This window comes from Scyliorhinus canicula, chromosome 17 (assembly GCF_902713615.1).
Source record: "Scyliorhinus canicula chromosome 17, sScyCan1.1, whole genome shotgun sequence".
NCBI classification, from domain to species: domain Eukaryota; kingdom Metazoa; phylum Chordata; class Chondrichthyes; order Carcharhiniformes; family Scyliorhinidae; genus Scyliorhinus; species Scyliorhinus canicula.
This window is the reverse complement of record NC_052162.1, coordinates 12,528,787-12,555,660: the sequence shown is the minus strand read 5'-3', so window position 1 is coordinate 12,555,660 and position 26,874 is coordinate 12,528,787. Positions and strand designations below refer to the sequence as shown.

Sequence of the window (26,874 nt, the reverse complement as noted above, 5' to 3'; positions counted from 1 at the left end):
GATCAGAGGCGAGACCTTTACTGAATTTCCTTTGCATCTCTTAATGTGGAGATGCCGGCGTTGGACTGGGGTGAGCACAGTAAGAAATCTTACAACACCAGGTTAAAGTCCAACAGGTTTGTTTCAAATCACTAGCTTTTGGAGCACTGCTCCTTCCTCAGGTGAATGAAGAGAACATTCCAGAAACATATATATAGACAAAGTCAAAGATGTAAGACAATACTTTGAATGCGAGCATTTGCAGGTAATTAAGTCTTTACAGATCCAGAGAGAGGGGTAATCCTAGGTTAATCCCTCTTCCTAATCACTATGGTGGCTTTAACATGTTAAAACATCCCAAGTGTTTCACAGGAACATATTCAAAAGATTGACACTGAACCAAAGAAGGAGACACTAGGACAAGTGATCAAAGAGGTGGGATTTGAGAAGCATCTTAAAGGAGGTGAGAGAGATGACATGACAGGTTTTAGGTAGTGGATATCTGGAGCTTTGACTGAGGCAGAAGACAACATGTCTACCAGTAGTGTGCGAAGGAGCTGGAGGACACACTAAAGAGATCAGAATTAGAGGAGTGTGGAGATCTGAGATTTTCACAATTCATAGAATCCTAGAATCCCTACAGGGCAGAAGGAGGCCAGTCGGCCCATCGAGTCCGCATCAACCCTCTGAAGGAGCACCCTACCTGGACCAACTCCCCTGCCCTATCCCTGTAACCCCGTAACCCCACCTAACCTGCACATCCCTGGACACTAAGGGTCAATTTATATCATGGCCAATCCACCTAACCTGCACATCTTTGGACTGTTGGAGGAAACCGGAGCACCCGGAGGAAACCCACGCGGATAATGAGCAAACTCCACACAGACGTCACCCAAGGCCGGAATTGAACCCAGGTCCCTGGCACTGTGAGGTAGCAGTGCTAACCACTGTGCCACCGTGCTGTTGGAGGACATTTGAGAGATTGGGAGGGTTGATGCCTTAGACCAAATTGAATATGAGGAATGAGAATTTTAAAATCACAGCATTGGATCAATGGTGGATGTAGACCATTAAGCATAATTAATATTTTCATAATCTTTTTGTGGAAAAATGGGCGAAACATCTCAAAACTGGACCAATTTGATGGAGCTGGTCAACTAAACCTTTTATCAAGCCAACTATAATGATCCTGAAGTTGTGTCTTTTTGGGTGAAGGTCGTTCACCAACGTAGCTGGCATGATCATTCTGTGGAGAGTATAATGCGGTTAATATTTCAGATTGTTCAATGGCCTTCAGCAGAAACGTTAACTCTGTTTTCTTCTGGGCGGCACAGTGGTTAGCACTGCTGCCTCACAGCACCGAGGACCTGAGTTCAATCCCGGCCCCGGGTTACTGTCCATGTGGAGTTTGCACATTCTTCCTGTGTCTGCGTGGGTCTCACGCCCCAGAGCCCAAAGATGTGCAGGTTAGGTAGATTGGCCGCACTAAATTGCCCTTAATTGAAAAAAAAACAGAATTGGGCACTTTAAACTTTTTTAAAAACCTGTTTCTCTCTTCACGGTGCTGCCTGAGCTGGAGAGTGTTTCTGGCATCTTTTTGTTTTTATTTAGATTTCAGTGCTTCCAATATTTTGCTTTCTGATGGCACTTTTAATGATGAATTAACGAGTGCTGAATAGGTGAATGTTGCACGCACTTATGCATGAAAATACTGTTCTGTTAGGGTATTGTTGGAGCAATGGAGAGCTCTATTCATTCAATCTGCGATTCTGTATTTTCAGAAATGTGTCCTTTCTTTCTTTCTTAAAGGTGAATGTCGATACAGCTGGCATAGACCCTAGGCAAGAATGGAAAAGTCACTCCTACTGTCACTTAACCAAGCCAGCACAAGGGGTGAGCGGCAATCAAGACACACTGAAAAGATTGTCCACCAAACGAGCCTTCTCTCCTTCTGAAAAGAAGAATTCTTTAACAATAAAACGCAAAGCCAGAGAAGATAAACCTGGATCAACTGAAGGCTACAGTAAATGCAAAAAGCGAGGTATAGTATTCATTCAAACTAATCCATCGAAGATGAGTGCATGTTGGGGTGCATGAATAAGTGCATTTCTTTTGTTGATTCCTTGATTTTTACCATTACTTTAGAAATGGCGCATAGCAACCCTCTCCATTTATAATATCATTGTTTGACAAGGCAAATTTTACTTTTTCCTTATACTAGGATGATCATTTCCAGGAATTTTCCTGGTATTTTTAAGGACCATATTCCATTTATCCATGAAAACCATGCAGCAGGATGGTTCTCAAATCTTTATCAGTTTTAGCGCCTAAAATTCTTGTTCCTGTAGTAATGTATTGTTCATCGCAATAACAGTAAAAACCTTCTTGATATTGCAGCATATTTTCGACAAAGACTTTTGTAAATATTGTCAATAATTTGTATTTAATGAAATAATTTCCACTCTGATTAAGACCATGGATTTTGATATATGCATCTTAAAATGTTTTATTCAAACATGTAGCAAGATTACAGAGTCCACGCAGAGAACATGATGTCCTACCTAAGCTCGTTGATGCGTTTGACTTGGAGTGTTCCTTGTGTATGAGGTACATGGTGGTTCCTGCCATTCTTCTAGCGCTAATGCTAACTTGCTGCATGATTATGTCTTAGAATCGGTAACTTGCATTTTTACATCACCTTTTATAATCTCAACACTGCAAAACACTTTAAAGCCAATTAAATACCTTTTGAAGTGCAGTCACTGTGGTAATATAAGGCATGTGGTAGCCAATTTGCACACAGCAAATTCCTAAAAGCTGAAATTTGGTAACAATCCGATAATCTGCTTTTTTTTCCTTAGATGTGGATAGAGGAATAAATATTAGCCAGGCCAATCTGGTTAATTTCCCCATTTTTCTCTGAAATGCTACTTTCCATGCCTGATGAAGACCGGAGCTCAGTTTCATGTCAAGCAGTGCACCACCTGCAACTTAGCACTCCCTCAATACTTGCCTTTACGTAGCACCTTTTACGACTTCAGCACATCTCAAAGTAGTTGCCTTCATTCATTGAAGTAGACATACCGATGAGCTTCTATGTGGATAGTTGTCATTATGAGAAATAGGAGCAGATTTAGGCCATTTGATCCTTGGCGACGGCTCCATCATTCCTGCCTGATCTTTTAACTGCACTCCACTTTCCTGTACTCCCATATTCTTTATTACCCTCAACATCCAAAAATCTCTCAGTCTTTGTCTTCAATACACTCAACGACTGAGCATTCGTAGCTCTCTTGGGGAGATGATTCCAGAGATTGCCCCATCCTTTGTGTCTTAAATGACTGACTCCTTCTTTTGAGACTGCCACAGTGTTCAAGATGTTTAAAACATATCCCAAGCCCGGGGAAACAATTTCTCAGCATTTATCCTATCAAGGCTCTTTTATGTTTCAATGAGATCTACTCTTTCTCTTCTAAACTCCATTCTGGTCAATGTTCCCTCCAAGGACGATCCCTCGTCATCCCAGGAAACAATCTTGTGAACCCATATTGCACTCCCTCCAATGCAAGTATATCCTTCCTTGGATGCGGAGCCCAAAGTGTATTCAGTACCTCGGCTGCAATCTCCCCAAAGTCCTAGGCAACTTCTGCAAGACTTCTTCATTGGTATACTCCAGCCTTTTTGTAATAAGGGCTAACGTATCATTTGCTTTTCGAACTACGTGATGTATCTACATGTTAATTGTTATTCATGGACAATGAATACCAATAAATCTAGGGGAAGATTTTACGGTTCCCCAGCCACGTGTTTCCCGACCGTGCGGCGCGACTCTATCTTCCTGCCGCTTGTCATTAGGGTTTCTCATTGTAACCACCTCATGCCGCCATGAAACGCACTGGTGAGGATGCGCTGCCAGCGAGCAAAGTCAATCGCAACACCGGAGAATTGCAGTCCTCGTCTCTCGCCATTTAGAAAATATTCTATTTCTATTTTTCCTTCTGAATAGGATAACTTCTCACTTCTCCATGATATATTCCATCTGCCTTGTTTTTGCCCACTCACTCAACATGTCTTTATCTCTTTGGAGGCTCTTTGCATCTCGCTAAATGCTTATTTTCCCACATGACTTGAATAAATAACACACCACCGCCTCAGCCAAGTTATTGATGTAGATTGTAAACCATTGCAGCCCCAGCACTGCTCCTTGCAGCAGCCCCAGCACTGCTCCTTGCAGCAGCCCCAGCACTGCTCCTTGCAGCAGCCCCAGCACTGCTCCTTGCAGCAGCCCCTGCACTGCTTCTTGCAGCAGCCCCAGCACTGCTCCTTGCAGCAGCCCCAGCACTGCTCCTTGCAGCAGCCCCAGCACTGCTCCTTGCAGCAGCCCCAGCACTGCTCCTTGCAGCAGCCCCAGCACTGCTCCTTGCAGCAGCCCCAGCACTGCTCCTTGCAGCAGCCCCAGCACTGCTCCTTGCAGCAGCCCCAGCACTGCTCCTTGCAGCAGCCCCAGCACTGCTCCTTGCAGTGCCTCCCTTCATTGCAGGCTGACAACTGAAAATGACCCATTTATTCCTCGCCATAAACCAATCTTCAATCCCACGAGCCCGAGGGGCCTTCTGGCCGTTACCGGGATTGTCCGGTCCCTCAGAAAGCCAATGGACTGTTGTCTGAGTTGCCGAATCTCCCAACGGCAGATCCCACCACAGGGCCAGGAAATCCCAGCTCTAGTTTTGTGCAACACCTTCTGTGCAGCACCTTTTCCTTTAGTTCTCTGCCTGAAGGCAGGTTCAACCCACCAACTTGATCTCCACCACAGCTAGGGAATGAGAGCAAGTCTCAAATCCATCCCAACAGGAAGGGGGATCGAACCATGTGCTGTTGCCAGAAATCTGATCCGTACTGGCTGTCTAACCAACTCGAGAGTCTATGGCAGCATACACTTTTACATACATGTCGTAGACTGGAGCTAACGATAGTTTTGGTAGAGGCTCCAATTTCTTTCTATCATGTAGCTGACCAGTAATCTCTCCCATTCTTAGCGTCTGCCATTCGCAAATGTTGGAATGATTTGCAGGTTGATACTCAACCTATTTGGCCACACTATGAACACACCTTCCTTGGTCATCAAGTCCTGGGGTGGGACTTAAACTCCGAGCTTCTGGCTCAGAGACGGGGACGCTACCCACTGCTGCACAAAACATTCTACAGCACCTTATGGATTGGATTGGATTGGATTTGTTTATTGTCATGTGTACCGAGGTACAGTGAAAGTATTTTTCTGCAAGCAGCTCAACAGATCATTCAGTACATGGAAGAAAAGGGAATTAAACAAAATTCAAGAAAATACATGAGAATACATAATAGGGCAACACAAGATATACAATGTAACTACATAAGCATTGGCATCGGATGAAGCATACAGGGTGTAGTGTTAATGAGTCAATAAGAGGGTCATTTAGGAGTCTGGTGACAGTGGGGAAGAAGCTGTTTTTGAGTCTGTTCATGCATGTTCTCATACTTCTGTATCTCCTGCCCGATGGAAGAAGTTGGAAGAGTGAGTAAGCCGGGTGGGAGGGATCCTTAATTGGGGCTGGTTTAGCTCCCCAGGCTAAATCGCTGGCTTTTAAAGCAGACCAAGCAGGCCAGCAGCACAGTTCGATTCCCGTACCAGCCTCCCTGGACAGGCGCCGGAATGTGGCGACTAGGAGCTTTTCACAGTAACTTCATTGAAGCCTACACGTGACAATAAGCGATTTTCATTTCATTATGCTGCCCGCTTTCCCCCGGCAGCGGGAGGTGTAAATGGAGTCCATAGATGGGAGGCAGGTTCGTGTGATGGACTGGGCAGTATTCACGACTCTCTGAAGTTCCTTGGGGTCCTGGGCCGAGCAGTTGCCATACCAGGCTGTAGAATGTTTTGTGCAGCAGTGGGTAGCGATAAGATGCTTTCTATAGTGCATCTGTAAAGGTTGGTAAGGGTTAATGTGGACATGCCGAATTTCCTTCGTTTCCTGAGGAAGTAAAGGCGCTGTTGTGCTTTCTTGGTGATAGCGTCGACGTGATTGGACCAGGACAGATTTTGGTGATGTGCACCCCTAGGAATTTGAAACTGTTAACCATCTCCACCTCGGCTCCGTTGATGCTGCCAGGGGTGTGTACAGTACTTTGCTTCCTGAAGTCGATGACCAGCTCTTTAGTTTTGCTGGCATTGAGGGAGAGATTGTTGTTGTTACACCACTCCACTAGGTTCTCTATCTCCCTCCTGACTCGTCGTTATTTGAGATCCGGCCCACTATGGTCGTATCGTCAGCAAACTTGTAGATGGAGTTGGAACCAAGTTTTGCCACGCAGTCGTATGTGTACAGGGAGTAGAGTAAGGGGCTAAGTACACAGCCTTGCGGGGCACCGGTATTGAGGACTATTGTGGTGGACGGGTTGGTGTTTATTCTTACTGATTGTGGTCTGTTGGTCAGAAAGTCAAGGATCCAGTTGCAGATGGAGAGCCAAGTCCTAGGTTTTGGAGCTTTGATATGAGCTTGGCTGGGATTATGATGTTGAAGGCGGAGCTGTAGTCAATAAATAGGAGTCTGATGTAGGAGTCCTTGTTTTCGAGATGCTCTAGGGATGAGTGTAGGGCCAGGGAAATGGCATCTGATGTGGACCGGTTGCGACGGTATGCGAATTGACGTGGGTCAAGGCGTTCCGGGAGTATGGAGGTGATGCGCTTCATGATCAGCCTCTCAAAGCACTTCATTACAACTGACGTCAGGGCCACCGGGCGGTAGTCATTGAGGCATGTTGCCTGGTTCTTCTTTGGTACCGGTATGATGGTGGTCTTCTTGAAGCAGGTGGGGACCTCGGAGTGGAGTAGGGATAGGTTAAAGATGTCTGTGAATACCTCTGCCAGCTGGTATGCGCAGGCTTTGAGTGCACGACCAGGGATCCCGTCCGGGCCCGTCGCCTTCCATGGGTTCACTTTCAGGAAGGCCGATCTTACTTCGGAAACTGTGATGGTGGGTATGGGTGAATTATGGGCTGCTGGGGCACTCGTCAGCGGATTGTTGGTTACCTGCTTAAACCGAGCATAGAATGCATTAAGTTCATCGGGGAGGGGTGCGCTGCTGCCAGAGATACTGCTCGGCATCGCTTTGTAGCCCGTTATGTTGTTTAGTCCGTGCCACAACCGCCGAGAGTCTGTCTGTGACTCTAGCTTAGTTTGATATTCTCTCTTGGCATCTCGGATGGCTTTACGGAGGTCGTACCTGGATTTCTTGTATAGGACAGGGTCGTCTGCCTTGAACGCCTCAGATCTGTCCTTCAGTAGGGAGTCAATCTCGCGGTTGAGCCATGGTTTCCGGTTGGGGAACGCACGTACTGCTTTCTTTGGCACGCAGTCGTCCACACATTTGCTGACATTTGGTGGTGGCATACTCATTTCAGTTAGTCGCTGAGTTCTTAAATATGGACCAGTCCACTGTCTCTAAGCAGTCATGTAAGAGCTCTTCTGTCTCCTCAGACCAGCACTGCACAAACTTCTTAGCCGGATTCTCCCGCTTGAGTTTCTGCTTGTAAGCCGGGAGAAGGAGCACCGTCTTTTGGTCTGATTTCCCAAAATGGGGTCGGGGGATGGAACGGTAGGCGCCCTTGATTTTGTCGCCCCTCTTGGGACAGGAGATGTGCTGGTGGAATTTTGGCAATACACTCTTGAGGTTGGCTTTGTTGGAGAGCTTTTTGAAAAGTGAAATGCATGCCATCCACTGGCTCTTCCTTGTATGCTCTGCTAATTATAACCTCAAAAAAGCACATTTGCCAACACAACTTCCATTTCAGAAATATGTGTTGTGAGTCTTACTGATATTGTGGTTAGCCCTGCTGCCTCACAGTGCCAGGGTCACCGGGTTCAATTTCAGCCTTGGGTGACTGTGTGTCTGGCTGGAGTTTGCACTCCCCATCCCCCCCCCCCCCCCCCCCCCCCCCCCTCCATGTCTATGTGGGTTTCCTCCCACAGTCCAAAGATGTGCAGGTTAGGTGGATTGGCCGTGATAAACTGTCCCTTAGTGTCCAAAGATGTGTAAGTCCCAAAAGGTTGTTAGGTAATTTGGACATTCTGAATTCTCCCTCTGTGTCCCTGAACAGGTGCCGGAATGTGGCGACTAGGGGCTTTTCACTGTAACTTCCTTGCAGCGTTAATGTAAGCATACTTGTGGGGTGGGGGGGTGGGGGGGGGGGGGTGGGGGGGATTGGAATATCCCATTGGTGGGAAGGGCCGGGGAAATCTCACCCGAGGGATCTTCTCGTTAAAAAATCAAAGGCAAGAATTTATCATGCGATGTTTATCCCCACGTTATTGAATGGCCCTGGGTGCTGGAGCATGAGAAAGATTTAAGAGTAAAAGATACTAACAGCACAAATGATTTGTCTGAGAGGAATACTGCGAATCTAGGACATTAAAGAATGACGAATGATATAATACCGACATGGCTTGGATCAGAACCAACAGAAGAGGCAAGAGCAATGACTGTGATGATTTGGGTAGGTCTGAAGAATGGGAGCAGTAGAGTATTTACCTGCACACGAGAGGAAGGTGGAACAAGAAGTGGAGGAATGTCAAGGAAGCATAATAAACAACATCGAGCGAGTGGCTTGTCACAGAAAAGGATACAAATAATCATAGCAACTTGGCTAGTTCAGAATCAACAGTCTCGGTTAAACAGGTTGGGTCTGCACTCCTTGAAGTTGAGAAGAATGAGCAATGATATGATTAAAACATATAAGATTATTAGGGTGTTAGACAGGATAAATGTTGGGAGGATATTTCCATTCGTGTGGGAATGTAGGTCCAGAGGACAGAATGAGGGGGTGCTTATTTAAGACGGATTTGAGGACGGATTTCTTTTCTCAAAAGGCCGGTGAATCTTTGGAATTCTTTACCCGAGTAAGCTTTGGCCAAGACCTGGAAAGTTTTCAAGGCTGAGATCGATAGGTTTTTAATCAATAGCGGAAGTTAAGTTTACAGAGATAAGGCAGGAAAGTGGATTTGGTGTACATTACGTCAGTCATGATCTTATTAAATGGCCGAACAGGCTCGAGGGGCTGAATGGCTTATTCCTGTCTCTACTTCTTATGGTCTTGTGTAGTGAATGTATTTAGCCCCATGCTGAACTGGGTGGGTCTTAAGCCACCATTGTAATACAGAAAGTACTTTACAGTTACAGTGAAGTACTTTACAGAAAGAAGTAAAGTGGGAGTCATAACTTTCTAACCACTGTGCTAGCAACACTGTCAATTGTTTGTTAGCGAAATAATAATCACTTTATAATTTCAGCCTTATCTCGACCTCTTTGTGGTGGTGGTGTGTTCCGATTTATTCAGCAAGTCCAAGTTGGTGTGGCAACATGCACATGCATGTTGCAGTTTGGAGCGATAAATAGTGATAGTTGAAACTGCAACCGTCTTCATCACATGACTGACCTGGAATCTCCCCCATTTCTTTTGATATTTATTGAAAGGGTTTTCAGGTTGATGCTCGACCTGTTTGGCCATGTTATGAACACACCTCCCTTGATCACCAGGTCCTGGGGAGAGATTCGAACCCAGAGCTTCTGTCTCAGAGGCAGGGACGTGACCCACTGTGCCACAAAATCTTCTTTGTGCACCAATAAATAGATCAAAAACAGAGGCTTTATTATATTTAGAGTTTACAAACCAAAGCAAAAATATAGTTCTGCCTCTGCTGGACAAACTAGATCATCATTTAAAACTCCATAGAATCCCTACAGTGCAGAAGGAGGCCATTCGGCCAATTGAGTCTGCACTGATCCTTCAAAAGAGCACCCTAGCTCGGTCCTCTCCGCCACCCTATCCCCGTAACCCCACCTAACCTGCACATCTTCGGGCAATTCAGCATGAACAATCCACCTAATCTGCACATCTTCGGGCAATTCAGCATGAACAATCCACCTAACCTGCACATCTTTGGACTGTGGGGGGAAACCTGGCCACTCTGAGGAAGCTCCAGCACATGTATCATATTTAGTTACCATCATGCCTTCTTTATTAGCTCAACAGCAAATCTGGATTGAAGAGTTAGGCAGTGTGTGGATCAAAACCAGTGGCTCATGGCATTCATTGCACAAGAGACTATTGTAAAACAGCATTGAGTAAAATATATTTGCTGTGTGATATTATTTAAGTGGCTTATGGTTCTTTTAAAGTAGCATTAAGTGTTTGTACAAGCTCAACTAAGTAATGCAGTGGGTTAGGCAGAGAATTCTCATTTCTGAGACTTGGGCTCAGATCTAACCAGATCTTACCAGATGAGAATCTATTGCTGGTTTTGGGCTCAGATCTAACCAGATCTTACCATATGAGAATCTATTGCTGGCTGCAATTGTCCTACATAGCATGAGTTTAAACCGTGTCTGTCAAGCATGGGCTGAAAAGTGTTGCTAGTTTTCTTTAATAGGGACTCTCGGACACAGACTACAGGATCTCTGGTACAGACAATAGTACGAAATTCAGTGGTGCATCATGGGTTTGTTTATCTGGATTTGTTTATTGTCACGTGTACCGAGGTACAGTGAAAAGTATTTTTCTGCGAACAGCTCTAAACCAGATCATTTAATGCATGTAAATGAAGTACATAAGGACAACGCAAGGTCTACAATGCAAATACATAAACACTGGTATCAGGTGAAGCATACAAAAGTGTAGCATTAATCAGGTCAGTATATAAGAGGGTAATTTCGGAGTCTGGTAATAGTGGGGAAGAAGCTGTGTTTGAGTCTGTTCGTGCGTGTTCTCAGACTTTTGTATCTCCTGCCCGATGGAAGAAGTTGGAAGAGAGAGTAAGCCGGGTGGGAGGGGTCTTTGATAATGCTGCCCACTTTCCCAAGGCAGCGGGAGGTGTAGATGGAGTCAATGGATGGAAAGGAGTATTCTCTGGAGGTTGTAGCAGAGTAGAAGGGGACATAACTGTGCTTCCCCCACCTGGGAGTGCTTGATGCTGCCACTATGTGACTGAAATTCGAATTTCCATGCTCTGAGCATGAACATCGTTTCCTTGTTAGGGATGGAAAAAAGGTTTTACATTTGTGACACCATGACAGTAATTTCTACCATTTACCTCTATTGCAAGTGGTCTGCTTTTTTTTGCGTTTGCTTTCTTTTAGGTTGTACTATGAACCCATCACCACCCCCTGCGGACACACCTTTTGTCTTAAATGTATCGAACGATGCATGGATCACAGTCCAAAATGTCCTCTTTGTAAAGAAGTCCTACCTGAGGTAAGTCCATGTCATCTATCAGAGCAACCTCGGTGATCATTTCATTGTGTGTTGTAACTGTCTTTACATAGCTTATGATCAAAACTTGGCAAAAAAAATTGATTAGAATGATACCAGAACTGAGGGGTTGTAATTGTTGGGGAAATTGAACAGCTTGGGATTTCCTTTTTGCTGGAAAGGAGGGTGATCTTTAAGAGTGTGCAGGACTTTAATGTAGAACCATAGAATTCCTACAGTGCATAAGGAGGCCATTTGGCCCATCGGGTCCATACCGACCCTCTGTAAAAGCATTCCACCCTGACACACTCCCCACCCTATCCCCATAACCCCACCTAACCTGCACATCTTTGGATACGAAGGGGTAATTTAGCATGGCCAATCCACCTAACCTGTACATCTTTTGGACTGTGGGAGGAAACCGGAGCACCCGGAGGAAATCCACGCAGACACTGGGAGAACGTGCAGACTCCACACAGACAGTCACTCAAAGGTGGAATTAAACCTCAGTGCCTGGCGCTGTGAGGCAACAGTTGCTAATCACTGTGTCACGGTAGAGAAGATTGTGTGCAAAACTAGAACCCGAGGGCAGAAAGTCTGCAATATATCTGTTTGGCAATTCAGGAGAAACCTTTTTCACCTAAAGAATGGTTAGAATGTGGAACTTGCTCCCACCAGGACTAGTTAAGGGAAGCTACTTAAACACATTTGGGAACAATAAAGGAATAGAAGGTTACGTTGACGGATGAAGAGAGGTGAGGGGAAGCTTATGTGGAACATAAACATTGGTACGCACTTGTTGGGCTTCATGGCCCGTCTCACGACTGTGAATGCTTTGTAAAAACTACCAGCACTAGGCAGTTGTATTCTGAATGGCGTGGTTTATGTAAGTAACTCTCATTGCTACTGTGGTTTTATCTGTGGGTTAACATCCCATGTAAGCAGTGCAATGACTTCTCATTGTAAATAGAAATGTTAACACACTTGCTCTTCCTTCTTGCAGTATCAGGCACTGAGAAAGTATAATGGAACTGCTCTAATAGAAGAGTTAATTGAGCATTACCTGCCAGAGGAACTTGCTGAACGAAAAAGAGTGAATGATGAGGAGATGGCAGAATTGTCAAAGTAGGTCAATAGTAAAACCATTGCCATTTTGGAATTCCATTACTAGTGACGAGAGAATTACTAGTAATTTTGATTGAAAGAACTCTTCCCTGTCAGTATTTGTTCAGAAATCAAATAATTAAAGAATTATTCTTGACGTGATTACGCATTTGCTGTTACCAGTCCATTTCTGGAGACTTTTTTTGGTTACTGCCTGCCACTAATAAGGTGGAGTGATTTATGTTCAAAAAGAAGAATTAATGTACATAGTTCAAATGGTAAGTTTGCATATGCCATTAGGGTCAAGGCCATATTTAACACATAGACACTGCATGTTTAGCTTTGTACCCATGCAAAAGAAATATTTTTTTTCATTCTTGGAATGTGGGCATCAGTGGCCGGTATTTATTGCCCATCCCTAATTGCCCTTGGGGGAAAATGGTGATGAACCCCTGCCGTCAATATGGTGTCCGCCCACCCACAGTGCTGAAAGGGAGGGAGTTCCAGGACTTGGATCCAGTGACAGTAAAGGAATAGCCAATATGTTTCCAAGTCAGGATGGTGAGTGACTTGGGGGGGAACATCCAGCTGCCCTTGGCCTTCTAGATGATAGTGGCCGTGGTTTGGAAGGCGCTGTCTGAGGTGATTTGTTAGTTTCTCGCAGTGCATCTTGCAGATGGTACATCCGGCTGCCGCTATGCATCGGTGGTGGAGGGAGTGAATGTTGGTGAATGAGGTGCCAATCAAGCGGGCTGCTTTGTCCAAGATAGTGCTGAGCTTCTTGAGTGTTGTTGGAGCTGCACTCATCCAGGCAAGTGGAGAGCATTCCATTACACTCCTGACTTGTGCGTTGTAGATGGTGGGCAAGCTTTGGGGGAATCAGGATGTGAGTTACTTGCACATAATATCTAGCTCTTGACTTGCTGTAGTAGGTTCAGTATTTATATGGCTAGTCAGTTCAGTTTCTGGTCAATGATAATCCCCCAGGATATTGATGGTGGGGGATTCAGCAATAGTAATACCATTGAATATCAAGAGGTGATGGTTAGATTCTCTCTTGTTGCAGATTGTTATTGCCTAGCATTTGTGTGGCGTGAATGTTACTTGCCCAAGCCTGGATATTGTCGGTATCTCGGGAGTCGCAAATGGTGCTGAACATTGTGCAGCAAACGACTTCTGACCTTCTGATGGAAGGCAGGGTATTGATGAAGCAGCTGGAGATGGTTGGGCCTAGGCCATTACTCTGAGGAACTCCTGCAGTGATGCCTTGGAACTGAGATGATTGACTGACTGCCAACAACCACAGCCATCTTCCTTTGTGCCAAGTATGAGTCTAGGTCTCCCTCTGATTCCCATTGACTCCAGGGTTTAAAAAACATTTTTTTTAAAGTACCCAATTAATTTTTTCCAATTAAGGGGCCAATTACGCGGCCAATCCATCTACCCTGCACATCTTTGGGTTGTGGGGGCGAAACCCACGCAAACACGGGGAGAATGTGCAAACTCCACACGGACAGTGACCCAGAGCCGGGATCGAACCTGGGACCTCGGCGCCGTGAGGCAGAAGTGCTACTCACTGTGCCACCGTGCTGCCCTTTGACTCCAGGTTTAACATACATTGACACAGTGCGTGTCATGTCGTCGGGGTGTCCCAAAGCACATTACAACAAATTGGTACTTTGGTATAACTCATGTGGTAATGTGGGAAACACAACAGCCATTTCCACCCCAACAAGCTCTCATAAGCAGCAATGTGATAGTGATCAGATTATCTGTTTTTGGTGATGTTGATTAAGGGATAAATATTGGTCGAGGTAGCTCACCAGGCTAAATTGCTGGCTTTTAAAGCAGACCAAGCAAGCCAACAGCACGGTTAGATTCCCGTACCAGCCTCCCCAGACAGGCACCGGAATGTGGCGACGAGGGGCTTTTCACAGTAACTTCATTGAAGCCTACTCGTGACAATAAGCGATTTTCATTTTTCATATGCCCCTATTGTTCTTTTATGTCCACCAGAGGAAGCTGACAAAATCTTGATTGATCATCTCATTTGAAAGACTGCATCACTGAGGGGGCAGCCCACCTTCAGTATGGCAGAGCGTGTCTACCCACATTATTGCACTTGGGTTTCTGAAGTGGGGTTTGAACCCACATCCGTCCAACTCCCTACAGTCTTCCCTGGAGCATCCCGACAACAGGAACTCCTATGGGCAGCATGCTAGCACAAATGGCTAGCACTGTGACTTCACAATGCCAGGGCCCCAGGTTCAATTCTCCGCTGGGTTACTGTCTGCGCAGAGTCTGCTCTCCCCGTGTCTGCGTGGGTTTTCTCCAGGTGCTCTGGTTTCCTCCCAGTCCAAAGATGAGTTGGGTGGATTGGCCATGATAAATTGCCCTTGGAGACCAAAAAGGTTAGGAGGGGTTATTAGGAGGGAGCCCACTGCCATTTTTACTGGCCCAGAGTACTCAGCACTTATAAGAACATAAGAACTAAGAGCAGGAGTAGGCCATCTGGCCCCTCGAGCCTGCTCCGCCATTCAATTAGATCATGGCTGATCTTTTGTGGACTCAGCTCCACTTTCCGGCCCGAACACCATAACCCTTAATCCCTTTATTCTTCAAAAAACTATCTATCTTTACCTTAAAAACATGTAATGAAGGAGCCTCAACTGCTTCACTGGGCAAGGAATTCCATAGATTCACAACCCTTTGGGTGAAGAAGTTCCTCCTAAACTCAGTCCTAAATCTACTTCCCCTTATTTTGAGGCTATGTCCACTAGTTCTGCTGTCACCCGCCAGTGGAAACAACCTGCCCGTATCTATCCTATCTATTCCCTTCATAATTTTAAATGTTTCTATAAGATCCCCCCCTCATCCTTCTAAATTCCAACGAGTACAGTCCCAGTCTACTCAACCTCTCCTCATAATCCAACCCCTTCAGCTCTGGGATTAACCTAGTGAATCTCCTCTGCACACCCTCCAGCGCCCGTACGTCCTTTCTCAAGTAAGGAGACCAAAACTGAACACAATACTCCAGGTGTGGCCGCACTAACACCTTATACAATTGCAACATAACCTCCCTAGTCTTAAACTCCATCCCTCTAGCAATGAAGGACAAAATTCCATTTGCCTTCTTAATCACCTGTTGCACTTGTAAACCAACCTTCTGTGACTCATGCACAAGCACACCCAAGTCTCTCTGAACAGCGGCAAGCTTTAATATTTTATTGTTTAAATAATAATCCCATTTGCTGTTATTCCTACCAAAATGGATAACCTCACATTTGTCAACATTGTATTCCATCTGCCAGACCCGAGCCCATTCACTTAACCTATCCAAATCCCTCTGCAGACTTCCAGTATCCTCTGCACTTTTTGCTTTACCACTCATCTTAGTGTCATCTGCAAACTTGGACACATTGCCCTTGGTCCCCAACTCCAAATCATCTATGTAAATTGTGAACAATTGTGGGCCCAACACGGATCCCTGAGGGACACCACTAGCTACTGATTGCCAACCAGAGAAACACCCATTTATCCCAACTCTTTGCTTTCTATTAATTAACCAATCCTCTATCCATGCTACTACTTTACCCTTAATGCCATGCATCTTTATCTTATGCAGCAACCTTTTGTGTGGCACCTTGTCAAAGGCTTTCTGGAAATCCAGATATACCACATCCATCGGCTCCCCGTTATCTACTGCACTGGTAATGTCCTCAAAAAATTCCACTAAATTAGTTAGGCATGACCTGCCCTTTACAAACCCATACTGCGTCTGCCCAATGGGACAATTTCTATCCAGATGCCTCGCAATTTCTTCCTTGATGATACATTCCAGCATCTTCCCTACTACCGAAGTTAAGCTCACTGGCCTATAATTTCCTACTTTCTGCCTACCTCCTTTTTTAAACAGTGGCGTCACGTTTGCTAATTTCCAATCCACCGGGACCACCCCAGAGTCTAGTGAATTTCGGTAAATTATCACTAGTACATCTGCAATTTCCCTAGCCATCTCTTTTAGCACTCTGGGATGCATTCCATCAGGGCCTGGAGACTTGTCTACCTTTAGCCCCATTAGCTTGCCCATCACTCCCTCCTTAGTGATAACAATCCTCTCAAGGTCCTCACCTGTCATAGCCTCATTTCTATCAGTCGCTGGCATGTTATTTGTGTCTTCCACTGTGAAGACCGACCCAAAAAACCTGTTCAGTTCCTCAGCCATTTCCTCATTTCCCATTATTAAAACTCCCTTCTCATCCTCTAAAGGACCAATATTTACCTTAGCCACTCTTTTTTGTCTTATATATTTGTAAAAACTTTTACTGTCTGTTTTTATATTCTGAGCAAGTTTACTCTCATACTCTATCTTACTCTTCTTTATAGCTTTTTTAGTAGCTTTCTGTTGCCCCCTAAAGATTTCCCAGTCCTCTAATCTCCCAGCAATCTTTGGCACTTTATATGCTTTTTCCTTCAATTTGATACTCTCCCTTATTTCCTTAGATATCCACGGTCGATTTTCCCTCTTTCTTCCGTCCTTCCTTTTTGTTGGTATAAACCTTTGCTGAGCACTGTGAAAAATTGCTTGGAAGGTTCTCCACTGTTCCTCAACTGTTCCACCATAAAGTCTTAGCTCCCAGTCTACCTTAGCTAGTTCTTCTCTCATCCCCTTGTTTAAACACAAAACACTAGTATTTGATTTTACTTTCTCACCCTCCATCTGTATTTTAAATTCCACCATATTGTGATCGCTCCTTCCGAGAGGATCCCTAACTATGAGATCATGAATCAATCCTGTCTCATTACACAGGACAAGATCTAGGACCGCTTGTTCCCTCGTAGGTTCCATTACATACTGTTCTAGGAAACTATCGCGGATACATTCTATAAACTCCTCCTCAAGGTTGCCTTGACCGACCTGGTTAAACCAATTGACATGTAGATTAAAATCCCCCATGATAACTGCTGAACCATTTCTACATGCATCAGTTATTTCTTTGTTTATTGCCTGCCCCGCCATATCGTTACTATTTGGTGGCCGATAGACTACTCCTATCAGTGACTTTTTCGCCTTACTATTCCTGATTTCCACCCAAATGGATTCAACGTTATCCTCCATAGCACCGATGTCATCCTTAAATAACAGAGCAACACGACCTCCCTTACCATCCACTCTGTCCTTCCGAATAGTTTGCTACCCTTGGATATTTAACTCCCAGTCGTGACCATCCTTTAACCATGTTTCAGTAATGGCCACTAAATCATAGTCATTTACTTTATTCCGAATACTACGAGCATTCAGGTAAAGTACACTTAAGTTGGTTTTTTTTATCTCCCAGCTTGAGATGGTCAGGTCCCCATCTAAAGTACAAACTGGGGTGGTTTGACATACAATAAGATGTTAAGGGTATGCCACCAGCTCAGTGTAACTATGTCATCAGAAGGTTAAAACGGGTCTCACAATGGTGTAGGAATGGACCAGATTAATTCCATTTTCAAAGTGATAGGATCAATATCGTTGTGAAATGGCATGGTTAGATTGTTTAACATAAGGAACAAAGATGATTTTATGTTGAGTTGAGCCATCTATCTGTATTTATTTGTACTAAAATGTTACTGATATTAATAAGGTGAATGATGCTCTTTACTACCCAGTCTTTAATTCTGGAAAATATTTGTTTGTTTTTTGTCCAGTCTCAACAAAGCTGTGCCAATATTCATCTGCACCATGGCATACCCTACTGTCCCATGCCCACTGCACATCTTTGAACCTCGTTATCGGCTAATGATCCGGAGATGTATGGAGACTGGCAATAAGCAGTTTGGAATGTGCCTCAGTGATCCAGTTAAAGGGTGAGTGACAACAACTTTCAATTATATGGTACTTTTAACATATTAACAGCTCCCAAGGTGTTTCACAGGATTGTTGTCAACCAACATGTGACACCGAGCCGCAGAAGGGATAGACGTGGGGTTGGAGGCCACAATCTGATCACCCATGATCTTATTGAATGGAAGAACAGGCGTGTGGGGCCGAATGGCCTGCTCCTGTTCCTAATGCGCATGTTCCTAATAATATACTAAGACAGATAACCAAAAGCTTGATCAAAGAGGTAAGGTTCAAAGAATATAATAAATGAAAACTAAGAGGTAGCAAGGTTTCAGAGAGGAATTTCTGAACTTAGGGTTGAGGGACCTGAAAGCATTGCCATCAATGGTGAAGTGATTAAAACCAGGGTTGTGCAAGACATTAGAATTGGAGGAGGGCAGAGATCTTCGAGGGTTGTAGCGTTGGAGCTGAGCACAGAAGTGGGAAGGGTGAGGCCACAGAAGGGCTTGTAAACTTAGGATATACCTTTCTAGCACAGAAGGAGGCCATTCAGCCCAGCATGACCCAGAATCGCGCCCATGATCTGAAACATTGGGCGCGATTCTCCCAGACAGGGAGAAATCGTAAGGCTGGCGTCAAAACCGGGCGGGTTTGACGCCAGCCTCCCCCTCCCCGACCGGGAACCGATTCTGGTCCCCGGTCGGGGCTAGTATGCCGCAGCCGTGAACTCCGCAATCGCGGGCTTAACGAATTTCGTTAAGCCCGCTTGCCAGAGTTTGCGCCGGCTGACGCATCACATGACGTCAGCCGCGCATACGCGGATTGGAAGACTCCAACCCGCGCATGCGCGGATGATGTCATCGCGCATTTGCGCGAAACCCGTGCATGCGCGAAACCCGCGCATGCGCGGGCCGTGGTACTGCCGTGCCAATCGGTGCCATGGTTGCCAAGATCGGGACTTTACCGTCGTTTTTACGAACGGCCAGACCAGGTGTGTTTGCCGTTCGTAAAAACGGCCGTAAAGGGCTTGGAATTCGGCCCATCGGCCAGCTGAGAATCGCTGCTGGCCGTAAAAAAACGGCGGCAGCGATTCGTGTCGGGAGTTGGGCGTGGGGGGGGGGGGGGAGAATAGCGGGAGGGCGTCGGACTAGCGCGGCCGTAAAAATTTACGACCCCCGCTATTCTCCGCACCGTCGTGTGTGCGGAGAATTGCGCCCATTGACTTAATTATTGTCTGCATGGATTAGAAAATTGTCAATGTCTTTCCACTATTTAATAAGGATGTGAAAGCGAAGCCAGGAGACAATAGGCCTAATGGTCTGTCATTGTTGTGTGACAGTTACTAGATCGTGTTATTAGGGACCGAGTGACTGAGCAGTTGGATAAATCTGAACTGAGCAGAGAGAATCCGGCTCAAGGGGCTGTCTTACCTTACTCCCATTCTGTACACTCCTATGTTCCTGAGCTGGCCCTCTTTGAATATTATGCAATGTGCGTCTGGTTTAAACTATCCTTTTCTTCAAGATAAATGGCTTAACAACTTGTGGGGGAATGAGGTGAAATTCCTTTGTGTGTGTGTGTTTGTGTCAGGGGAAACCTCTGGAACTCACTATCACAGGGAGAAGCTGAGGTGAACAGCATAGCATCATTGAAGGGGCAATTTCATCAGTATTGGAAGCGACTGCGGTTTGTGCTGCTTTCTCTCCCGTTAGGTATGTGCGGCTCTGAAGTGGAAATTCACAGTTGGCTCTTCTTCACTGTTTGAGATATTGAGCCAATGTGAAAACCTTCCAAGTCTCTGTCAATGTCCTCTCAGCCATGATGTGGAGATTCTGACGTTGGACTGGGGTGGGCACAGTAAGAAGCCAAACACTTCTGTTGACCAGTCTTCTATTCCACCCATCACAAAAAACTAACCAGCCATGTACTAAAATTTGGAGTTTCTTTTGTGCAATATTATTAAATGCACCGATTATTGTGAGAAAGATCTTGCATTCAGATTGTGCTGTTAATCACTTCATTAGAAAGGGCTTTACAGCTGATTAAATACTTTTGAAGTGTCACACATTTTGTAAAGTAGGAAGCGTGATGGCCGATAAACTGCCGCAAGCTACCATAAATAAGAATTTGAAAACAGACATAGCTCCAGTCTAATATCTCCTCTGAAGGAAAGCTCCTCCAAAGATGCAGCATCCCCTCAGCACTGCACTCCTGACTCAGAAGGGCGGGTACTATCCATCGAACCACTTTCAGCCATTTAGAATCTTCATAGCTGGTACAGATATATTATAACTATGTTAATTTTATTCTGTGTAGTTTTGCTGATTATGGCTGTATGTTGGAGGTCAGAAGTGTCGAGTTCTTTTCGGATGGTCGTTCGGTCGTAGACACCATCGGCAGGCGACGGTTTAAGGTGTTGCGACACAGTGAAAAGGACGGCTACAGTACTGCAGATATTGAATACCTTGAAGATAAAAAGGTGACACTTTATCAAGGATCCCGTGCGTGATCTTTAAACCATCATTATACTTCGACTGAGAAACAGGCTCCGTATGACTCTTCAGAGGTTTGAAGAGTCAGACAAATTCAAACATTTTAAAAAATAGATTTGACAAAGAGTCCTCCAGACTTGAAACGTCAGCTCACTTCGCCGATGCTGTCAGACCTGCTGAGATTGTCCAGTATTTTCTGTTTTTGTTTCAGAAACGATAACTCCTTTTGTCTCTCCATAGGTGCTGCCAAACCTGCTTAAGTTTTTCTAGCATTTCCTGTTTTATTCAGATTTTCAGCATCTGCAGTATTTTGCTTTTATGATACTTTGCCAATTGTGTGACGGTTATTGCTGGAGTTGGATATGAAAGACCAGTCTTCGAATTAAACTTTATTTGCCACAGGATATTGCTTCCCTTGGAGAAACTGAGTAAACTGATAGAATCATATAGTATAGAAGGTGCCCATTTGCCATTGTGTTTGCATTTGGCCTTTTTTTAAATTTTCCAATTAAGGAGCATTGTCAATCCACTTACCCTGCACATCTTTGGTTTGTGGGGATGAGACCCACGCAGACACGGGGAGAACGTGCAGACATCACACGGACAGCGGGCCGGGCTCAAACCCGGGTCCTTGGCACCGTGAGGCAGCAGTGCAAACCATTGCTCCACCGTGCTGCCCGACTCGTTTGAGAGAATTATCCAATTAGTCCCTACTGCCCTGCTGTTCCTTGTATGATGAATGGGAGAAATTGGAATATGCATTAATATTTTATATTTGTTGCAGTAAAGTTTTTAAAAGCAGAGGTGACGATATAGATTTGTTGCAGTAAAGTTGTTAAAGAATCTAGTTTAAGGTATCCAGACTGTGTAAAAGGTGAGGTCACGATTGATTCTAACCATTTAATTGTTTACCTATGGAGGGCTAATGGAACATTATTATGATTGCTGGAAATACCCTGGGGAGTAGATCATTTGGGGGAGTGGTGTTTAGTCCTAGCTAACCAGATCATGGAACTTATTGGGATACGGATGATGTAATTCATTGGGGGGGACGGGGGGGTGGGACACCAGGTCTGTCTGTAGTTTTGCAGTTTGCCATAGGAGAGTCTGACGAGATAAGGATTTTAAGTTTAACAGTAGGTTTGCCAGATGCTCCTACGTTGAGCAGTACTAAGTGTACTGGTTCTGCTCTTGAAAGGGTCTCTCTCTCTCTCTCTCCAAAAATCTACAAAACTAAGCAAGTAATCTGTTTGTTAACTTTATTTATAAGTGGCATTTGAACTGTATTGGGTTGATTAATTGGAATAATAGCAGATATAGATAGTAAATTTAAGCTTTTCATTTTGTTCAAGAGCTGTTTAACTGAATTGTGAGGCTAATTTCTTTGATGTTAATGTGGGCAATTCTGTGTTTAAATTAAAGTTTGTTTTAACTTAAAAGATACCTATTGGTCAGAGCCATCACTCCTGGATCCTTTCCTCGCATTTTTACAAATTAAAAAAAAAAATTGTTTGCAGTCCTTGCCGGTATCCTAACAAATGTTAACAAAGGGGCTGGTTTAGCACAGTGAGCTAAACAGCTGGCTTGTAATGCAGAACAATGCCAGCAGTGCGGGTTCAATTCCCGTACCGGCCTCCCGACCAGGCGCTGTAATGTGGCGACTAGGGGCTTTTCACACTAACTTCATTGAAGCCTACTTGTGACAATAAGTGATTATTATTATTATTAAATGTTGGGGTCTAGTTCAGTATCCTAACTCGCTGTCATCCAATCTTTCCTCTATCCAATTCTCTTTTTGATAGTTTCTGTTGAATCTACTTTATTATAATAATCTTTATTGTCAGAAGTAGGCTTACATTAACACTGCACCACATTCCGGCGCCTGTTCGGGTGCACAGAGAAAATTCAGAATGTCCAAATGACCTAACAGCACGTCTTTCAGGACTTGTGGGAGGAAACCGGAGCACCGGAGGAAACTCACGCAGACACAGGAAGAACGTGCCGACTCCACACAGGCAGTGACCCAATCCTGGAATTGAACCTGGGACCCTGGAGCTATGAAGCAACAGTGCTAATCACTGTGCTACTGTGCTCCACCACCCTTTCAGAAAGCACATTCCAGATCACAAGAAATTCCACAGAAAAATGTCTCCTCAGCTCTGCTTTGGGTCTTTTGCCAATTGTCTTAAAATATTAGGACGGCATGAATTGGTGGAGGTGGTAGAAGTAGATCTATAGTCACATGCCATTAATATGATCATTGGTCAGGTAATTGCTCCACAATGTGTGCACTGAATAATGTGTAATCTCATGATCTTTTCCACACAACAGGTCGAGGGAGAGGACTATCCTGAACTTGTTCGTCTACATGACTTAGTTTATGATCAGGCATACATGTGGTTCGGCTCACTTGAGCAAATATTGAAGACTCGAATTCTGAGCCACTTTGGACCAATGCCAAGGAAGGATACAGATATACAGGTGTGTTGGCGCTTGGCTCTACATGTGGCAGAATTTCATTTCAGAGGTGGTTTTAGCCAGCAGACATCCAGCACAAGCCTTTCAAAAAAAGCAGCTCACAAAAGTATTTGCTGCATAGAAAGAGGCTTTTTAGCTGGTTAGCTCCACAAGAGCCTTCTCCCACCTCTCTTCAGATAACCTCATCTTCATCGCCTTCCAGTCTCTTCTCCATAATTTGCTTTTCTACCTTCTGTGCTATTCATCTAACTCATCCTTGTGGAAGCAAATTGCACATTTTAATCACTTGCTGGGTAAATAATTATCTCCCGAATTTTCGCTAAGATTTATTTGTGATTTGCTTTACCCCATAAGAGGGAACAGAACCTCTCTATAGCAACCCTATCAAACTTTCATAATTTTAAAGATCTCCACAAGGTGCTCTTTTTCAGAGGGTCAGTGCAGACTCGATGGTCCGAATGGCCTCCTTCTGCAGGAATTTTATGGTTCTAAGGTCAACTGGCTGGTTGGCTGACTGGCTGAGGCTGGTTTAGCTCACTTGGCTAAATCGCTGGCTTTTAAAGCAGACCAAGCAGGCCAGCAGCATGGTTCGATTCCCGTACCAGCCTCCCAGGACAGGCGCCGGAATGTGGCAACTAGGGGCTTTTCATAGTAACTTCATTGAAGCCTACTCGTGACAATAAGCAATTTTCATTTTTCATTTTTCAACTCCCAACCTTCTCTTTGAGATAAAAGACCCTTGCCCTGTTCTAAAATTTGAATAACAACAGTGCTTTGATTTTTGTCCTTTTTTTTGCTTGAAATGCCCTGGAGGTTAACTTTTTTAGTTCCTGGGTACTCCAGGGCAATCTTGAATGGTTGTTCATTCGAGAGGAGAATTCATTTTGAGCTCACTGTGTGTCCTTTCTGCTGATGACAGGCAGAAAAATGCGATGGTTTCACGCTGTTGAAAAAGGTTTTGACTTTTTCAGCATCCTGTTTCTACCTCTCCAATTCCGACGAACAGTCATATTGGACTCGAAACCCTAGCTCTATGTGTGTCTCTCTCTCTCTCCACGGACACTGCCAGAACTTTTCCAGCACTTTCAGTTTTGATTTCAGACCTCCAGCTTGTATCCCTTTTCCCGCCGATCTTATCTCTGTGTTTTTTTCTTTGTCTCCCAGGCGAGTCCGAATGGCCCGGGCTGGTGCTGGTGGTTGCTGGCCGTGCTTCCGCTGGAAAGCCGGGCTCAGCTTCCCTTCCTCGCAATGACGGCGCTTCAGGAACGCTTGAATGGTATTCGACGTGTGCTCTTATTCATGTCGCGCAACTGCCCCCGGTGACCGGCTGCCCGGTTTGAGTCCCAACTCGACCTGTAAGCTGTGGCAGGAACACTTGTTGCCACCACACAAGTGACGTTTTCCATGTATTACTGAAGAAGTCCACTGAAAGGAATCTCATCTAGTGAAGGATGTGCATAGTCAGGATGATGTGAAGAATGTTACTGATAATATAACCAATTGACGGCATTTAGTGCTGAAAACCGGAGTACATTTTTGTGACTATTTTTACAGCCTGAATCCCAAAATATCTTATTTTGAGAATGTATATTTTTGTTAAACCATATGTATATTTATGGAGGGGCGGAAGTTTTAAAAATTATTTATGCTTTCTTATCTACTTATATTTCAACCTTGGGTCTAGATAAAATATCTGCATGGGATATGCAATAGTTTGAAATGGTGATATTTTGTCCTCAAGGACGCGGTGAGGGGAATGATTTATTTATGTCTGGAAAACAAATACTGCAGAAGGTACATATTTGCAGGCAAGCTTCTTATCTGAGTGAATCGTTTGCATTTTTCTCAAAAGTGCCCTGCCAGTAATGTTCTCCTGTCACACTTTTTTTTAAGTGCAAGACCAAACACTTGTCCCCTTCCCGCTTTCCGTTTCCTGGCGTGTGAAAGAACTGACACCAAGGAAGCAGAAGAGCAGCTTTATTCATGGCGTGTCCAACCACAGTTTGATGGGTTATAGCTGCAAGAGGGCACACAAGAGGAGGCCTGGGTTGGCAACCCCTTTGAACGTCCGATTTCCTCTCGCCCCCCCCCCCCTCCCCCCCCCCCTCCCCCCCCCCCCCCCCCCCCCCCCTCTTTCACTCCCATCGACCTGCATTCGGTGCCTCCCTGCTGCGCCACAACTCTGATCAGGGACTTAAACTCTCTCCCACCGCAGATTGGCGCTCTGACCCATTGCGCCACTCTGCCAGCCCACACCTCCCTCGAGTTTAAAATGTATGTTTGAGAACTTGAGGTTATGTAGCATTTACGGCCTCCAGAAGCACCTCGTCTTCCATGGACATCATTGCGTCCAGCACAAATTAATTTGAGAACTGACCACTTAGTCTGGGGACGTTTGAGGTTTTTTTTAACTTGAAAACATTGTTTGCACCCAGTCAGATTTTGGACTCATTATATTATCAGTAACGTTCAGTATAACCTGAGAATTTGCACATTCCTTCTCATGTGTTCCCATAAAGCCAAAGTTAAATATATTTATTATCTTATTTTTGCAACTATCCATGTCATGCACACAGAGTATTCGGAATTGTGCAATAATTAAACTGCCTATACCGACAAAATCTGTCCCATTCTCTGTGTGAAGTATTATATCATACATCTTAAACCTTGGGCTTAATATACTAATGTTGATTAGGATAGGATAGCAGAATTCTGCCTTTTAATACACATTCTGATTATATAGTGTACCATTTGGTTGAGAACTTTATGTTTTGAACTGTATGTTTTAAAAACACTGTACTCGAATCATGTAACTTTGTTTAAATGTAGCGCGGGTGTAATTGTACAATTGATTTTTTTTTTTGTCTGTACACCATCTTAACTCGTCGATGCCCCGTAGCCTTAATAATTGTTAATTGCATTTCTGACAGTTAGCCAAACTGGACTATGTTAAGTGCATTTCAGCTGACCACACAATCTTTCATGCTTGAATGTAACGTGTTGCTTCAGTGTCACCACTCAGATACAGCTGTGAAGTAATTTTGAAGGCCTGCCGACCATCTAAAGGCTAGGGGTTTGGCACTGGTTTCTTCCAGGTTATCTCACGATAGCCTGCCCTATTTGCATTGAGTGGGCTTCGGTCACGAGTTGTGATCGGAGTCGAGCCCTGAATTATTTACATATGCGTGTCTTCCGGCATCACTCAATCGGAAGATTTAAGAACTGAGGGACAAAGATTTCTGTCGTCAGAAAGAGAACACCCAGATTGGCAGTGTGCTGTCTCCATTCCTGAGGTTTCGTTGTAACTGATCGCACGTTGTGAAGTGGTGAATTAGCGGCGTTTGACAGATATTTACCAGACAATTTCAATAAAACAACTGTGCCTCTTTAACCTGTATTTCCGCTTAAAATTATTCATGCACGCTACCAACATTTCAGTTTAGTCTGCATGGTACAATAATCCCTCCCGCTCAAACTGCTTTCCTTATCACAAACTATTACCGACTGCAAGGTGCATGTTCTGCTCTTGACCCTTATCATTATTTTCCTCTCCTTTGCAAATTGGCCTGGTGTGTCCTGAACCGGATAATGGGGCAAATTGTCCTGGTGTGTCCTGAACCGGATAATGGGGCAAAGGAAGAATTGATGTCAATATCTAAATTTCCATTCATTAACACTGCGGATGGAACCAGAATTTCGTTTGGCCACTTA

The 26,874-nt window shown here is 44.6% G+C and overlaps 1 protein-coding gene across 1 annotated transcript in view; it reads left to right on the top strand.

Annotated features, from left to right (window-relative positions):
- LOC119951765 (LON peptidase N-terminal domain and RING finger protein 3-like) overlaps positions 1 to 25,269 on the top strand; it is a 35,585-nt gene extending 10,316 nt beyond the window's left edge. The window contains exons 5-12 of the mRNA XM_038775105.1: positions 1,789 to 2,020; positions 2,502 to 2,586; positions 11,148 to 11,262; positions 12,263 to 12,384; positions 18,058 to 18,216; positions 20,510 to 20,672; positions 23,017 to 23,166; positions 24,328 to 25,269. Coding sequence (XP_038631033.1) covers positions 1,789 to 2,020; positions 2,502 to 2,586; positions 11,148 to 11,262; positions 12,263 to 12,384; positions 18,058 to 18,216; positions 20,510 to 20,672; positions 23,017 to 23,166; positions 24,328 to 24,486 — 1,185 coding nt within the window. The 3' untranslated portion in view covers positions 24,487 to 25,269. The remainder of the gene's footprint in view (positions 1 to 1,788; positions 2,021 to 2,501; positions 2,587 to 11,147; positions 11,263 to 12,262; positions 12,385 to 18,057; positions 18,217 to 20,509; positions 20,673 to 23,016; positions 23,167 to 24,327) is intronic.
- Positions 25,270 to 26,874: the final 1,605 nt, after the last annotated feature.